The sequence below is a fragment of the Pyricularia pennisetigena genome, chromosome 3 (genome assembly GCF_004337985.1).
Source record: "Pyricularia pennisetigena strain Br36 chromosome 3, whole genome shotgun sequence".
NCBI lineage: Eukaryota > Fungi > Ascomycota > Sordariomycetes > Magnaporthales > Pyriculariaceae > Pyricularia > Pyricularia pennisetigena.
In genome coordinates this window covers 5,037,664-5,054,639 of record NC_043742.1, presented here as the reverse complement: position 1 = coordinate 5,054,639, position 16,976 = coordinate 5,037,664, and the positions used below count along the sequence as shown (strand labels likewise).

The 16,976-nt window shown below is 53.0% G+C and overlaps 6 protein-coding genes across 6 annotated transcripts; 2 read left to right on the top strand and 4 right to left on the bottom strand.

Moving 5' to 3' along the window:
- Nucleotides 1-84: 84 nt before the first annotated feature.
- Nucleotides 85-1,710, bottom strand: PpBr36_03142 (uncharacterized protein; the record flags this gene model as incomplete). Its single annotated transcript, XM_029890318.1, has 4 exons — nucleotides 85-883; nucleotides 1,008-1,369; nucleotides 1,501-1,592; nucleotides 1,704-1,710. 4 exons carry the CDS (start codon nucleotides 1,708-1,710, stop codon nucleotides 85-87), a joined length of 1,260 nt encoding a protein of 419 aa, XP_029753610.1.
- Nucleotides 1,711-2,679: 969 nt separating this feature from the next.
- Nucleotides 2,680-4,383, bottom strand: PpBr36_03141 (uncharacterized protein; the record flags this gene model as incomplete). The annotated part of the gene is made up of 1 exon (XM_029890317.1): nucleotides 2,680-4,383. The coding sequence occupies one exon, from the start codon at nucleotides 4,381-4,383 to the stop codon at nucleotides 2,680-2,682; it is 1,704 nt and encodes a 567-aa protein (XP_029753613.1).
- Nucleotides 4,384-5,005: 622 nt separating this feature from the next.
- PpBr36_03140 (uncharacterized protein) lies at nucleotides 5,006-6,463 on the top strand (the record flags this gene model as incomplete). The annotated part of the gene is made up of 1 exon (XM_029890316.1): nucleotides 5,006-6,463. The coding sequence occupies one exon, from the start codon at nucleotides 5,006-5,008 to the stop codon at nucleotides 6,461-6,463; it is 1,458 nt and encodes a 485-aa protein (XP_029753612.1).
- Nucleotides 6,464-7,844: 1,381 nt separating this feature from the next.
- PpBr36_03139 (uncharacterized protein) lies at nucleotides 7,845-9,251 on the bottom strand (the record flags this gene model as incomplete). The annotated part of the gene is made up of 2 exons (XM_029890315.1): nucleotides 7,845-8,652; nucleotides 8,728-9,251. 2 exons carry the CDS (start codon nucleotides 9,249-9,251, stop codon nucleotides 7,845-7,847), a joined length of 1,332 nt encoding a protein of 443 aa, XP_029754330.1.
- Nucleotides 9,252-11,298: 2,047 nt separating this feature from the next.
- On the top strand, nucleotides 11,299-12,510 carry PpBr36_03138 (uncharacterized protein; the record flags this gene model as incomplete). The annotated part of the gene is made up of 1 exon (XM_029890314.1): nucleotides 11,299-12,510. The coding sequence occupies one exon, from the start codon at nucleotides 11,299-11,301 to the stop codon at nucleotides 12,508-12,510; it is 1,212 nt and encodes a 403-aa protein (XP_029754331.1).
- Nucleotides 12,511-14,199: 1,689 nt separating this feature from the next.
- On the bottom strand, nucleotides 14,200-16,754 carry PpBr36_03137 (uncharacterized protein; the record flags this gene model as incomplete). Its single annotated transcript, XM_029890313.1, has 6 exons — nucleotides 14,200-14,368; nucleotides 14,435-14,519; nucleotides 14,596-14,857; nucleotides 14,934-16,320; nucleotides 16,409-16,543; nucleotides 16,693-16,754. 6 exons carry the CDS (start codon nucleotides 16,752-16,754, stop codon nucleotides 14,200-14,202), a joined length of 2,100 nt encoding a protein of 699 aa, XP_029753568.1.
- Between the last annotated feature and the right edge of the window lie 222 nt (nucleotides 16,755-16,976).

Here is a 16,976-nt window from a genome sequence, read left to right as displayed (position 1 = left end):
CGTACAGTTATATATATATATATATATATAAAGAGACTTGTCCAACGTTTCGTCAATTCATCAACATAGCTCAATTACTCTACTCTACTCGGCAACCCAGAGTGCAGCCATACCCATGCCGGTACCGACACACATGCTGGTAACGCCAACCTTCTTGCCTGTCCTCCTCAGCTCGTAAAGCAGGGTGGAGACCTGTCTGGCACCGGTGCAGCCCAAAGGGTGGCCAAAGGCGATGGCGCCTCCCTTGGGGTTGATCTTCTCGTGGGGGATCTTGAGCTCGTTGGCGCACCACAGGCACTGGCTAGCAAAGGCCTCGTTGATCTCAAAGATATCGACGTCCTCCTTGGTGACGCCAGTGAGCTCAAAGAGCTTGGGGATGGCCTTCCAGGGACCGACACCCATGAGTAGCGGCTTGACACCGACGATGGAGGCCTGGACGTACTTGCCCAGGATCTGCTGGCCGAGCCTCTCGGCGGTGGAGCGCTTCATGAGCAGGACAGCGGCGGCACCGTCAGAGATCTGCGAAGCGTTGCCGGCGTGGATGCTGCCACCCTCGGCAAAGGCAGGCTTGATCTTGGCGAGCGCCTCGACGGTCATACCGGGGCGGACACCATCGTCGCCGTCAACGACGATATCACGGGTCTCGCCAGTCTTGGGGTCCTCGAACTTGACGCGCAGCGGCTCGATCTCCTCCTTGAAGAGACCCTGCTTCTGAGCGGCCTCGGCCTTCTGGTATGAAGCGGCGGCAAAGGCATCCTGAGCAGCACGCGGCACGTTACGTTCACGGGCCATGTTCTCCGAGAGCACACCCATGGGCACCTTGCAGTTCGCGGCTTCGGGGTGGGACTCGAGTAGTTCCGAGAACTCGGCCACGGCGGCGGGGCTGTTTGGTGGAAATGAGGTTAGCGAATGCTTGAGCTTGTGGGCGCGAATGGCGAAATCGCCTCGAGACTTCTTTGAAAAAAAAATAAAAATAAAAAATAAAAAAATAAAAAAAAAAAACCTACCCGTAGTTTGTGCTCATCGACTCGACGCCAGCGCCGATACCGATCTCAATCATGCCAGACCTGATCTGGTTGGCAACGTCAACGCAGGCCTGCAGACCTGAAGAGCACTGGCGGTTGAGGGTGCGGACGGAGGCGCTCTCGGGGAAGCCGGCCACCAGGGCAGCGGCACGCATCTCGGTGGCGCCACCGCCGGGGGCCAGGACGGTACCGACGCAGATATCCTCAACCAAGGCCGGGTCTATCTTGGATCGGCCGATGATGCCCTTGAGGGCACCAGCCATGAGGTCTGCCGCATGTGTGTCCTTGAAGCCACCCTTTCCACCCTTGGTGAACGCTGTCCTGAGGCAGGCGGTGACAACGATCTAACATTGTGCAGCGCAAGAGGTTAGCATTGGGGTGGGGGTTTTGGTGGTTATTTTTCTTGTTCCTCGCCAAGGGCGGCGATGAGGGGTTGTGGTTCTTGAATCCGGTCAAGATAAGGAGATGTACTGACATCGTCGGGGTTCTTCTCGAGAATCTTTGCGCGACCGCCGGAAGACAGCGCTCCGGAGAGCTGGCCGCCAATCTGCTGAAGTCTGTCAAGAGCTGTAGGGACATGCCGTCAAGGGCGAGTTGTTAGTAAAAAGTCCAAGCTTTTCTGGGGTCGACGGCGAGGAGCACAAGAAGAAAACGGTGCGGGACAATTAGATGGCTTACCACCCATGTTTGCTTGCGCGGGTTCTTTCGGATTAGAATGATAAGAGTACAAAGACGGCGAGAGCTCTTTAGTGTAAGGCTAGTGGAAATGGATGAATTGGAAGTGAGGCCAGGATTTGCTGAAAGATGGCGAGGTTTTGGAAGTCGTGATCTGGCTTTTGTCGAGTTCCGGTTGCAGGTAGTCGGCTCGTCCCAAGCTGCTGACCGGGTTGTGAGCTTGGGCAGGCCGAGGCACGAGGCAACAGCATACCCACCAACCCCGGTAATGCAGAGACGCTAATGCAAGCGTTACCCGCGCTTTCACATGCCTGTGGCTACGGGGGTGGGTCCTCCAACAAGTGCTGCGTAATGGGACTCAACTATAGCTCCTGCTGCCCGTACCACCGGTTAAATGCGGCGGTGTGCGGGAGGCGGATGAGGCGAGTACAAGTACAGTAAAACATCCCAGCCAGTAATAATAGCAAGGAGCTGAAAACGCAACCAACACCAGACAACAATGTCGAGTCACATGCAATATACACACTATACATACTAGTTACCGTCGATTGTGATGGTCATTTTCAACAGCGAATCTTTGAGTCAGGGATAGCAATCTCACAATACTTGATAGACCGATAACCTAACAGGGAATTTATTTAACTTCACAGTTGAAATTTGCTACAGAATTGAGTTTTTGGCTGAATATTCAACAGAAGCCACCATGGCTCGGATGATGAACCGCGTGGCTTCCAAGGCGATTAGACCAACAAAGTGGTCTATCTGGCTTTGATATAGTTAGTGAGTAAATTAGTGCAGGGTAGGCAGTGGGAGTCAACCATACTGTCCCGCGATTCTCATATTTTTGCTTGTATATGTAGTTAGAATACACTGACTTGTCAAACACGCGGATTTTATGGTATGGTAGTGATATGAGGTACCAGAGACAGCCGAATGTTTATAATTGTTATGTTTCCTTATTTTCCTATGTGAAGATAGTTCATTCCTTTCGACGCAAGTCAAGTATACTCTGCAAATTGAGAACGCCCTTGGCACCCCAGCCGGAAGGCCCCGAGTCCACCTCCGGTCTCACTGCCGTGTACCAGCTCCATGCCCTGCGATCCATGTCTGCAGCAGGAAGATGGTCAGCCCAGCTATCGTAAAGCAGCCGCAATGCGCCAAGAAGCAGGGCGAGATTCTCCTCCTTTTCAGCATTTACAGCTTTAATCGTCTTCTTCTTGGCTGTTGCCGCCTTCTTGTCCTTGCTACCTGTCTTATAATTGTCCTGTGTGTCTGCCGCATTGCCTTCAGTATTCTCTGTCGTGGACCCTGTGGCGAAGCTTTTGAGGAGATAGTCTCTTGCTGCCTCGGGTCTGTGGACCTGCATTCCTACTACCGTAGTCTCGTGATGCTTGATGCCGCTTCCATAACCACTTGCCGTGGACTTGGATCTCATAGCCTCAAGATCCAAACCCCATACGGCTTCACCACCAAGACCAGTCTGAGTGCCCGTCAGCCGCATACGCTCCGACAGCGCGCCCCTAACGACGGTCCGCATAAGGCGCCAGCGATCCGGCCCCAGCATGATTCCGCCAAACCAGCGGGTGAGGACGACGAAGGTATCGACCGCATCCGACTCTCGCATGACTTCCAGCATTAGTTTACCACAGCCAGTCTCACCGTCGTCGAATGAATCTTCGGTCACCCGTCCTGATCCTGTCTGCTTCACCCGGTAAGCCCACGCGTTATGGGTGGCGGTCTTGAGTACAGGATATTTCTCCATAAGGGCCGCAAACAGTTTCTTTCTGTCGTAAACGCTGCTCATAGTTGTCGCCCTGGCGATGAATGTCGACTCCTTGAGTGAGACCGACTGGCTTGTCGACCAAGTCAGCGGCTTCGGTTCAAGGGATGTTTGTTGTGATGTAGCCGGCTCTGTGCGCGACTCTTGGGTGTCGTTTTGCATCATGATGGCAAAAGCATCCTGCTTTGTCTCGCTCGCTTTCTCTACAGACTCGGAGCCCTTCCACTCGTAGCCGCCGCGCTTGAGTACGCTAACCTCGCGACCCATCACGCGGACCCGCGGTTGGCCTTCACCCCAACCTTCTCGATCTGCCGGAATCCCTTTCTCAATGCCCAGACTGGTCGCCTTGGATCGAGAGTTGGCAGCCACCACGGCCTGTGCAATGCTCAATCGACTTGACGGTGGCTGTTCCGGCATCGTGTAGCGCAGTAGCTCGGCGGCGAAGGCGAGAACAAGAGGCGCTCGGTTACATTCTATAGACGTTGCCGCGATGCGCTCCTCGTCCATATCGACAGGTAAATCCAGTGACTCCTCTAGCTCTTGCGGTGTCATCTGGGACGGCAGTCCAAACAAGGAGCCGTCGCCGCTGCTTCCAGCTGCCGTCTTGGCGCGTTTGTTGGCGCCTGCGTCGGCATCAGACCCTGCCCTCTTTCCCGACCCTGCGCCGACGCCGGAATCACCTCGCTTTACGGCAGCCTTGCATGCGTTCTGCAGAGCGCGCGCAGCTTTGGCGTCGGAAAAAGCCCGCTCTACAGCAGCCTGATCGGCTTCGGCCACCTGGCGAATGCTCTTCAATCCCTCGACCTGGAGAGCTTTTACCTGGGCCATTGCCCGCAGCATAGGCAGCTTCCTGGCGCCTACGAGGAGGCGTAGGAGTTCTTGGACGTCTTGTTGGGTTGCCATTTCTTATGGCGGTTCAGTCTGGAGAGAGACTGATTTCACGTAACGGTATCATGCTACCTGATTAAAAACCTGCAGAAGCTTTCACCAGTCATCTGGGTTGGAGAAATTGGAAAAAGGAACAAAATAAAAAAGACAAATGAAGATGATGTCAGTTTGGAATACTCAATGAGAGGTTTTCCAGGCAGCAGCTACCCTAACCCAGGGATGCTATGCTGAATGACATAAGCGGGTTTCTGGCGGGTCATTGTGGATGCAGGTGCTGAATGACAGGCGTTTTTGGAGGAATGAATTCAAGATGCACGCGTTTCCACCAACACCATACTTAGGGTTTCACATCAAATCCAAGAGAGAAACAAAACCCAGCTCATCTGGTTCCGGGGTCTTATAGGTCTTTTCTATAAGTGTGCTCTGTGCTAGGCTGTCCCACAGCCTGTGCCGGTTTTTGCGTGAATTTTTTTCTTTTACGTTTTTCTCTGTCTTTTTTTCTCTTTACATCTTTCTCTCCCTTCAAGCTTGGATACCTAAAGATTTTGCGACCAAGTCACAGGGCAGAGGAATAGAGCGTGGGAACGTACGCCATGAGATAAAATTTCTCTCGAAACTCCTCGCGCAGGTAGACAGGATGTGCGCATTGCGCCAGAAGCTGCCGGGCAGCTTGTCAGCCGTCTTGGGACGCCCGGTGGCTCTGGGCACGAGACTGAGAACTAGCACCGGCTCCGGGTTCCTCAGCTACAAATCAGATCTTCTCCCATGTTGCCGGAAGCACATCCATCAGTCTCGGGCAAACAGTAAAAAAGCCAAGCCCCCGGCTCGGCCAATTGTAGTTACCAAGACGAAAGATCTCCCACCGGCACTCAAGCACCGTGCCGAGAAACCCAAGTCAAATCCGAGTCCAGAGGAACCAGCCAAGAATGAGAAGCAGGACAAGCGGGAGCCCTTGCCAGAGCTATTCCGGAAGTACCGCTATCCTTTTGTCGGCTCCATTCTGGCCGGCAGCCTCTTCATGGCCTATGCATCGTATCTCATCACCGCCTTCGTCCAGACTTCGTCGTCAGCGGCATGCTGCAGCGCGCACAACAACCTGGACGCCGCCGCGCAGGATGACTACGATGAGACGCTGCGCCAGACCGAGCCCGCACAGCCGACCGGCCTGCCGCCAACCATATCCCGTGCCACGGCCTCCGAGTTCGACACAGGGCTTGACTGGCCCGAGTGGCTGATGGGTGTGACCAAGATCCGCCAGAGCCTGGCCGCCGAGTGCAGGGGAAACGTGCTCGAGGTTGCCGTTGGCACAGGCAGGAACTTTAAATTCTACGACTGGGATGACATTGCCGACGTGGACCCCAACCTGCGCGTCGTCCGCCGCCTCGAGAAGCGCCGCGACATGAAGCTGGCCAGGGATCAGGAGGTCGAGATGACGAGCTACACGGGCGTCGACGTGTCGGCCGACGTGCTCGAGATCGCCCGCACCAGAATCAGGACTTTGGTTCCCGGCATGAAGACCCTGCTGCGCAAGGGCCGGACCAAGGAGGAGGAGGAAGCCGGCAACGCGCAGTTCAGGGAGGCCGGGTTCGAGGAGTTTCTCAACCTCCAGGGCGACAAGCTACGTCTTGTCCGTGCCGACGTGCACAACGGCCTACCTCTGCCCCCTTCACTACCCGTGGACTTGGAGGCATCGGGGCCTCGGCTCACGGAAGAACCTAGCCGCTACGACGTGATTGTGCAAACATTTGGTCTGTGCTCCGTCTCCTCCCCGAAGCGCCTCCTTGCCAACATGGCCGACGTGCTCAAGCCCGAGACGGGCCGGATGCTCCTGTTAGAACACGGCCGCGGCAACTGGGGCTTCGTGAACAATGTTCTCGACAAGCTGGCCCCGAGCCACTTTCAGCGCTTCGGATGCTGGTGGAACCGCGACATTGAGCGCATCGTGCGCGACGCCGCCAGCGAGGTGCCCGGGCTCGAGGTGGTCAGCATCAAGCGGCCCGGTGTTTTGCAAGCAGGGACCACGCTGCTCATCGAGCTCAGGATGAGGAGCGACAAGGCCAAGGACGCTGCTGGTGCTGCTGCCAAGGCGACGTGATGTTTGGGGCCATTTGTGTACTCCATACTGTATCAAGTAATATACATGTACACTATTTATTGTCACACAGTAGATCAACCGAGGACTCATAATTTCTGCAGGGATGGATTGTCCATGAATGCCGTCTGACCCAGATTCTCCACTCCATGAATAGTAGCTGCCAATAATTAACCAGATGACGCTCAATATGAGCGTACTTTAACTGCATATTGTTGCTGATTTCAGTGTGGATAGTAGCTTCATGCGTCGTCACGAGCAACAAAATTGAACGCATGCTTGGTATTGGAAAAGTTGAGATTTTTTCTTTATACTTTTCTTCGTCCCTTTTGCCTCCTATTCATTTGCGCCTTCGTCGTAAAGCGTTGTACCAGCGCACGTCGCCCATCCTAGCCACGCCTTACATAGCCTTGTCCTCGTCTAGACGTCTATCCAAACATTTAATCTTTTGGCCCTGCAGGCGCACATAGGGCATTCCCCCTCTTGTGCTGGTAAAAAAAAAAAAAAAAAGTGTGAATCCATCTAAATGAGTAAAGAACCAGGTATCATGCCGTCCGACCACCCCATCAACAAGCAAGCAATCGCTGTCTGCATGCCCCGCCGGATTTTGTTTTAGGTTTGCTCTCAGCGCAATTCCGCCTTTTGTTTTTCCCGTATTTCCAACAGAAAATAGCAAATAAATAAATAAAGGGGGAGAAGAAACCACTAAGGACCTCTCGGTTTGCAAATCGTCAAATCCCTGACTTTGCGGCGGATACCCACGTGGATATCCTGATTTTATTAATCCCCACTCGGACCACAATGGTCCCGAGAACCAGCAACGGAAACATTGCCGAGAGAAGTATGCGCGAGCCCGTCAAAGGAACCCAATGCCATCAACATCGCGATAGCGTCAGTGTTTGACGATGCCTAGGCTACCTTGACAAAACCCAGTCCTGTAGAGTGAGAAAAAAAAAGGGGAACGGGAACAGCAGGTACAGAAGCAAACAGCAAAACAAGGGATATCCGATGCCTTCTGAACGCCAATGGCAAGAGAGAAGAGATAGAGGTAGAAAGAGCACCACTGAACAGAGCCACAAAACAAAACACATAAAAACACGTGCTTTTTGTAACGCAGAGCACCCGAACTTGCTCTTGCCCACCAAAAAAAAACCCTGACATTTCCCCAAAAGAATCCGACCGTTTCATTTCGTCGCAGATTAAACGAGATACAAGCACAAAGAGTAGAGAAAAGTACAGCATCCTTCGCAATATCGGTAGGATGGAGGTTGGTGAGAGGGTAGAAGAAGCAGAAAAAAAAAAGAAAAAAAAAAAGAGGAAAGCTTTGGCATTTCGGCCGAAGCGTTGAATGAAATGGTACACAGGGTTACACAAAGGGTATCCCTTAGAAATCAAGAAGTCCATCGAGCTCTTCGAGCTCAATGTTCTCGGGACTACGGTCCCACTCGAGCATGCTGTCAAGTCGGGCCCAGCTTTCGGCCTCAGCATCCCGTTTAAGGTTCAGCCCAAACGAAGGTCGTATGGCAGGGCTTGTGACAGAAAATGTCATCAGTGGCAACGGTGCGACTGGTGAAAGCGTCCTGTGGTGGTGAGAGTTGTAGCCTCCAAACAAGTTTTCGTCTCGTGCGTGGTTGTTATAGGGAGTCTCCACAACTGCGTCAACCGGTTTGGTTGCCAATAGGTGACCACTGGCCTTCTTCCTTTGCTGCAGTACGTTGGCCGTCTGCGTGAACTCCTTCTCGTCTTTCTCGAGGGGCGGAGATGCGCCGCGATGGTGCCTCGAGCTGTGATGGTGCAGTCTTGGCGGCATGCGCGACGACAATGAACCCAGAGGTGTCGATGGCAGCTCGTCATCAAAGTCGTCAAACTCTGGCGAGGACAGGTCGATCTCGGGCGATGGGCTCAACTGCCTACGACGCATGTTATCTTCAGCATCTTCCGAAGCTGACGTGCCACTTGATAACGACGGTGTGATTATTGCGCGAGGAGGCTTGACTATTGGTGGAGTAGCCATGGAAACCGGAGACTCAGCGAATGGCGGGTGCGGGCATGTGGTAAGATAGAAGTATGTTCTCCTTGGGTGAACAGTCTCCAGCTCCTTGGCCAAAGGGCATGGCGTCGAAGCGCTCCAACAGGGGCGTTTTAGGAAGCTTGACAGCCTTGAGGAAATAATGGCGCATGGATTCGCAGACCTAGACAGATCCACGTTAGCATATTTCGCGACGTTAAAAGCCTTGTGAGGCCATGGGGATTCGCATGTGACGTACTGTTGAACTATCCTGAGTTGCAACATCAGGATAGTCGCAAGCTCCTTGACAAGGTGCGGTCGGTTCCCTTGGCTAATAAGCACTCTAATGACGGCCTCGACGATCTCATCATTGACGGTATCCAGATCAAAAGGCTTGGGTACAACAACGGGCTCGGCATCCGCCATCTCAACAGATCGTGTAGGAGATGGCGGCGGAGTGGGCTCGGAAGGATCGCGGGAGGTAGCAGGTGTAAGTGAGGGCTGCGAGTGCTGTTTCTTTGCTATCGAGCTTGGGCGCGGACTTGACTCGCTATCGTTTGAAGCCTTGCGCTTCTTGCTGCTAGGTATTTGCGAGCGTGCCTGGCTGCTTTGGTCTAACGTCGCCGATGCAGGTGCGGACGATGGCGTTGGGCGGCTCGTTGGCGACGCAGTCGCGGAGGACGGAGTCGTGCGGCGCTGTCCATGGTTGCCGCCACTGCCAGGTAAAGCGATTCCCAGGCTAGGTAAGCTCAACGATACTTTTCTCGTGTTGTACGCAGGCATTTTGGATTCTTTATTGCGTGAGCGACGAAAGGTCGGATAAATCGACGGACGACCGCAAGGTTCAGGAAGATAATAATAATAAAAAAATAAAAAATAAAAACCAGACCAAGGCACCGTGCTAGCAGGCAAGCAAGCTGGTCTATACAGTTATTGAAGCTGTTAAACCCGACTATGCTCAACCCTCTTCTTCTATTCTCTTTCTTTGAACTGCAATGAGGTTGTCAGAAAGACCCCCAGACAAATCCGACAATCCTACCAGAAAGAAAGGCTGTTCCCCAGAAGATGGAACGAGGAAATAGGGAGGCGGCCGTGTTTGTGTTTCGAAGCTGGGAAGTTCGGGAAGGGGGAATGGGCGGCAGGTCGCACCAGGGGAGCATTCGCAGTGGAGCATTTCTGGAAAAGGGTGTTGACAGGGGTACATTTTTCGTGGTTGATGGCATGGCTTGTCAGCCTGCACTTACCGGACCGGCGCCGCCAGCTTGCTATTGGCTGATGTTAGCAGGCATCCCAACTTTCCAAGGGATTTTTTTTTTTTTTTTTTTTTTCTCATCAAAAGCAAGCAAACACCTGCACGCACGGTAGAGACTCCGCCTAGATACATTTCATCAGGAAGTAATTACGTCTGAACTCAATGGAACAGCCGAATTAGGGGTTTGCTCCTTCCATTGGCTATGGCTCACGCACAAGCAAAATTTACTATGTATTCATAGGGAAAAGAAAAAGGAAATAGAGCAAAAAGGGGGTTCTTTTAGGATTTGGCTACTACATTAGGCACTAAACCATCTAGCCTGCGGTTTTTTTTATTTTTTATAGAGAGCGGGCGAATGGTGGGTGGCTGCACAAGCGCAGGACTTATTGGCGGCGACTAGCTCTGTCGCAGTCATCATCATCATCATCATTGCTGTCGATGAGCGCCACCATCCATCTCGCGGTACCAAGCTGACATGAACTGAATCGACTCCCTATTGAGTCCGATTCGATACTGGATGAAAATTGGGTCACTTTCAAGTGGTCCATTCCATCTCCCGGGCATTTTGGTGGAACCACCCACCCACAAAAGAATCCATGTCTGGCCCACTCGTGGAAAAGTGAGTGGAGTGCCGAGTCATTCCATAGAACGTTAAGCCCGAAAAAGAAGTGACTAAAAAGAAAAGTTGGGTGGGGGCATGATGCAGCACAAGGGATGCTATCCCTCGCCCGGTTGTGTCCTACGCAATGATGGCAAATGATGCTCCCGGTGAGGGAATTAAAAAAAAAAAAAAAAAAAAAAGTAAAGCAAAAGAAGATAGGAGAATGAGAGCATTGCGATTGCGATTTGCAAGCACTTCGGTACATGTAGCAGTGCACTGACTGTGCAACTCCTGTGAAGTGGGCAGTGTTTCATTGCAAATCAATAACCCAGAAATGCACCATGGATTCATGATTTTGTTTAAGGCTCAGTTGGATGAAGAATATCCAATCCCAAGCTGCTAAGAATGTACAGTAGTCTTGGTAGTGTCTTGGTAGCCAAGTTTTCCGGCTCGTTCCTGCAACCCCCGCCGGCAGAGACATCCGTGACGTTAGTGACGAGACGGACGATTGGTGATGGGGGTTAGGGTATCTTCAGCAGCCTTGCATGAACCAACGTTGATGAATCGGTTGTTAGTGACCCTAACCCCTGGTCAGCTCATTCATTCAATGGATTTCTTTCAATCGCATCCGACGAACCTCGGCCTACTCCAAATCAGAAGGCGGGGAATCTCCTCGACTCCAAAGCACAACTCCAAACCGACCGAACAAGGTGAACGAACTATCTGAGGATGACCAGCCGAATGGCACCCTCTCCTATTAACATGCTAATCAGCATCGAAAGGGATTTAAAAGGGTTGGAAAGTCTCCGTTGGCTCCCCTGAGAAGGTAACAACTACATAGCTACCCTATCTACTACCTCAGTTGTCTTTGCAGCAAAGACGAAAGTGAAGGGGCCAGCATCATCCTCTATCCAAAACAGATATATGTACATCCATCCTTCGTACTGCCAACAGAGATTTCGCCGCACCCAGACAAAATGGCCACTGCTCCACCTCCTCTGACTGGACTCAAAGTCCTCGAGTTTGCCGGCCTAGCCCCAGGACCCTTCGCCGGCATGCTCCTTGCCGATGCCGGCGCCTCGGTCCTACGACTGGATCGCCCTGGCAAGGCCCCTACCGAGGACATGCTGGCACGCCGCAAGGCATCCATTGCCGTCGATCTCAAGTCGGCCGGCGGCATCGCTCTGGTCGCCAAGCTTGCAGGCCATGCCGATGTGCTCATCGACCCTTTCCGCCCCGGCGTGCTCGAGCGCCTGGGTCTCGGCCCGGAAGTCCTGCGCGCCGCAAACCCGCGTCTCATCTACTCCCGCATCACCGGCTTCCGCCGCGACGGCAAGTACGCCGACATGGCTGGTCACGACATTAACTACCTGGCGGTCTCGGGCGCCTTGTCAATGTTGGGCCGCAAGGGCGAGAAGCCCACGCCACCCTGGAACATCCTCGCCGACTTTGCCGGTGGAGGGGCGACCCTGTTCCAAGGGATCCTTCTCGCGCTCGCAGCGAGGGCTGCGAATGGTGGCAAGGGCCAGGTGGTCGAGGCCAACATGGTCGATGGAACCGCGTACCTGGCAACGTTTCCGCGAATGGCTCTCAAGACAATCCTGGGCGGCGCTCCGAGGGGGGAGAATATGCTCGACACGGGCTGTCCGTTTTATGACACGTACGAGACGGCTGACACGGGCAACTACATGGCCGTCGGAGCCCTGGAGCCGCAATTCTTCGCCGTGCTCATGCGTGGGCTTGGTTTGCAGGGTCAAGGATGGGAGGAGAAGCGATACGACAGGGATGTCTGGCCTGAGCTGAGGGCTCTGTTCGAGAAGACGTTCAAGTCCCGGACTAGGGCTGAGTGGGAGGCCGTCTTTGACGGGACAGATGCGTGCTGCACTCCCGTGCTAACCTTTCCAGAGCTGGAGGATGGGAGGACGAGCCGCTCACGGCCTAGGGAGGGTGACCAGCGACCACCTGTAGGTCTGCGAGACACACCCCTGCTGGCTGTACATCAAACCGTGCAGAATCCAGCCGTGCAGGGACAGGGCGCTGGTGTTCCTGGCGATGGTTATGAGGCAGTTTACCTGCGGCCCGGACAAGGCGGCGAGGAACTGCTGGGGCAGTGGCTTGGCTGGGTCAAGGGGAGGGAATATGAGGCTGTCGGTGGGGGGCTCGTCCTTAACGACAAGTCAAAACTCTAGGTTTCCATTTCAGCTGGGACGAAATTACCGACGTTGATCTGTTATAAATTCTACCCTCGCTGCTCTGTTCTTGACAAGGTTTATCCAACGGCAGGAGTTCCCAAGATCCCGTGAACACTCCTCAGTCATGCTCGGCGGTTCCGTAGATACCCAAGTGTCGGATGGCTTGCGGGACGGTTGGTGCGCAGCCCATCATAGATTCTACCCACAAGAGTCAGTCGGATCGTTCTTGATGAACAGCGACCACGCGTATGAGTTGGCATCAGTACACGTACACTCTAGCCCTGCTGATGCAGCATGTCCTTCCAATTGCCGTCGGAGAATCGTCTCCTTTGGCAACTTGAATAGCAACACGGCTCAGACCGGGCTCGGTGGCGGCGGCGGGTTGGGTGGCGGCGTTGGCGGTGTATCGCGCGACTGCTCAACTAGCAGCTGGAAAACATGTTGGACAAGGAACATCTTCAAGCGGGTGAGCAAAAACAAAGACTCGAGGTAATTGTGCAGTAGCTAGATTCACAGGGACAGAACATCTTGAGAGGACAGGTATTTCTCCTTCGAATCTTATGGGGGGTTTTTTTTTTTCTCTCTGATGATTTCAGTTCCTGAACCTCCTGCGAACACCATTTATTTATTTATTATTATTTTCCCCCCTACTGCTCCCGTAGCCAATACATGCCTTGAAAGCCACCGAGCACGATAAGAATAGGCTTTCTTTTTTTTATTACCCGCAAGGATGGGCGGCCACAAGCGATCCGTTCATGTCGTGTCTCGGTCTCAGGGGGAGTGCACCAACCAAGTAAAATGAACGAGGGAGAGATAGAGAGATAGAGAGAGAGAGAGAGAGGGCCCTGCTATAACCTGTAAGCCACTTTCATCACGCAAACACAAAAGCAGACCAAGGCCCCAATCGCGCATGTTTCGTTTCGCACGGCTGCGTGTATGCTGTGGCCGCGTTCGCACCCGTATGGGCCTTCCGATGTTCAACTGGGTCCCATGCAATTAGAGGGAGGCTCTTTGCAAGGGATGGATATGGCCGCCGTAGCCAAGACAACAAAAGAAAAAAAAAAAAAAAAAAAAAAAAAAAAAAGGGTATCCGCGGCTACCTCATTCAAATGTGGTACCAAGTACCCTCGGCGTTACCAACAGCTTTCATGCAGGCCGGCCCAATTCGGTCTGGTACATTTCGACCGCCCAGGTCCGCCGGAAAGGCCATGCAGTGCTCCGACGGGTCGTTAGCTATAAGTTTCTCGCTAATGGCGTGGCGGTGAACAAGGTATGGTCACCATCGTGGAGGGGTCGCGAAAAAAAAAACTAAAAAAAAAAAAAAAAAAACTGACGCGACGCTCCATGCTTCACCGTAAATTCCCCGGCACAATCTGGACCGAGGCGAGCAGGTAGTATTGGTTTGGTCTTACAACTACATTTTTTTATACCAACGACGACGGAAGTGCAGCATTCATAGCCCCATCTCCACTAAAGATTTATGATGAATGCTCGGTTCAAAGAGTCAGAAACCTGGTATCGAAAAAAAAGAAAAAAAAAAAGATAAAACCCCGATTGTAAAGATAACAGACTGGACTTTCTTCACGACCATTCTCAGAGTGTGGACAATCAAATTCGATAAGCATGACATAATCATCCTCCTCAATACAGTCACACTGGTCCAGCCCGATTCGAATCTCTCGATATTTACTGCACCTGTCCGACAATCTCCTGCGCGCGCGACAAAGACTCCACCATTTGTTGACACTCTTTCCTCCTGCGGATCGTATAATCGCTCTCCTTGAGCAGATCATCCAGCTGCTCGTTCTTGTACATGCTTGAAAGGAGTTCCGCGTGCATGTTTTCTTTCGTGTACCTGTAGATCGAAATACAAGTCAACATAGGCTCGGTGCCAAGATAGGACAAACAGGGGTAAACGTACTGCACAAGGTTCAGCATAATGGCCTTGGGTACCATGTCGATCATGGTTCTCTTGACAATGTTAAAGTATGAAGCAATCAGAAGCTCTGCAGTGGCGGTTTCAGTCAGTAAATTTTGCAAATCACAGGGGAACCCAACCCACTAAGGTGCGTTTAGACGTACTAATGACCTCGACTTCCATAGCCTCGCGCTCTGACAGGTTACCTGAAGCCTTCAGCATCGGTGGCGGCGGCTCCATGGCAGCAGCCTTCTTCTTGTTCTTTCCGGCAAAGAAACTGCCAAAGAAACCGCTGTTGCCGTCCCCAGTGTCTGGGACACCAGGACTGGCCGTCCGTGCAGGCGTGGTAGAGATGGCCTTGCCAGTTTTGGGATCCACCTGGGTAACGGGCTTGGGATTCATGCGTTCATTTACAATAGCCATGGCCTAATGCGGCGGGTCGGTCAGTAGAGCTCGGATCGCAAAATGGATGATGACAGGGTGTGCCCTGCCGATGACTTACACGGTGACCGTTCAAAAAGTCGGGGTGGCCAGTGTTGATGTAGCACACCTCCATGGCCACCAGATCCTTGACCAACTTCACAGACGGCTCCATGGCCTTCTTGAAAAAGGCCACGACCACCTGGTGAAATTTCTCCTTCAGTTGCGGGTACCGCCTATACAGCTGCTTGGCAAGCAGTTGCGACAGGATCCGCACCAGCTCATCATAAACAAGAGATATGCACTTGAGGCTGGGTTCCTCCAGGCGTGCAATCTGCTTCTTGACGATCTGCTCAAAGGCACCGGTTCCAACAAAGAGCGCAGGCGATGGACCTGACGAGTTGTAGATGAATGTGCGGATCTCCTGGTCCTTGACCACGTCAAAGGGATCGATGGCCTTGATACCATTGGCGTAGAGCTCATGGAACACAAAACTAATGCGGGCACCTCCAGAGAGCTCCTGCCCGGAGATCTCGGTATTGTTACCGTCCAAAACAGCCTTCCACTCTCCGCTGAAGTCGGTGATGACCTTGAGAACAATATTCGTGCTGTCGCCAAGGATCGAGGGACCCAGACTCTCGAGTTCCGCGCTGTACTTCTGTAGCGAGCTGGAGATGCGTCCCTTGATATCAGGAAGCGTCTGCTTGATGTGCATCATCAGAATTAGGTTGAGCTTGCGCGCGAGGTACGGAGTACCGCAGTAAGAGCTCTTGTTACGGTATGCCTTGTGGTTGTCGAAAAAGTTCTTTTCATTTTCCAGGGCAGCTTGAATGGGCTTCTTGTTGTCGATATCACGCTGGCCACGGTTGACCACGGGGACGTATCCCAACCGCAAGGGGATGATGCGACCGGCGAGAATGTCAACGACATCGGTGCCCTCGTCCATCAAGTCCACCTTGGTGAGGACACCAATGGTCCTCTGTCCTTCCGGATCCACCTCCCTGGCCATCTTCAGACCGTCCGAGTTGGCGAGATCGCTGTTTGCAGGGGTGACGGCCAAGATGATAGCATTCGGCTTAGAAATGTATTTCATGACCATCTCCCTGATCTGCTTCTCAATGTCCCGCGGCTGGTCGCCCACCGGCACCTTTGTGAGACCGGGCAGATCAACAAGCGTCAAAGTCAGGACGTTTGGTGAGTAGATCCGCAAGTTGATGGGCTGAGGCGAGATGCCAGCGTTCCGGCCGACCTTGGCTTCCGTCTCCCGTGTGATCTCGTCCCTGATTTTGTTGAAGTCGTAAAACTTTTGGCCCGTGATGTGGAGGAACTCTCCCCATTCGTCTGCATTGGCATGTTTGTCGGTCCCTCCTGCGATCTCTTCGTTGACACCATTCGACTGGGATGCGGGCCGGTTGTGAAGCTGGAGAACGAGCGGTCTTCGAGTAACAATACCTGATCCACGAGGTAGGCTGAAATAAAGCGCATGGACGCATGTCAGCTTCTATACCATGCCAACGTTTTGCAGATGGAGAAACAGGTGTGGCGCAGAAAACTCACAAATCTCGTCCAACGATGTTTTCCAACACGGAACTCTTTCCGCTTGACTGACTGCCCACGACGACGATCTGCGGCAAATCAATAGGGTTCGTCACTCCGACTGTTGCAAATACATCCTGTAACTTGTTTACAAGCCTGCAGGTATGTTATGTCAGCTATCGTTCCAGCAGCACATATGCTCATCCCCTCCGCAGAGTCGGGGGGGACTACCGGCGGTGTGCATCCCCCCCAGGAGAGAGGTCACTGGCAACATGGAAGATGAACAGGTTGCAAATAATACGTACGTGATGAGCGCAGGATCCGAGATGCCTCCCGGCGTGCTAAGAGATGGCTGTTGGGCTGTCATGTTGTACAGCTAGCTCAGAATCGGGACCTTGGTACTTGGGCGCAATACGTGGTTGGCAAGGCGGCGATGCTCAGTGGGTCGTGAAGGATGCGTGCCTTTGATGGCAAGTTGTCAAAGGCTGCCGAAAGCCGGTTTGAGTTTGGACTACGGTGGAAACTTTTGTTGCGTACGGACGATGATGAGGTAACGGTCGGTGTGCTTGCGCCGCGTGCGTCGAGAGTG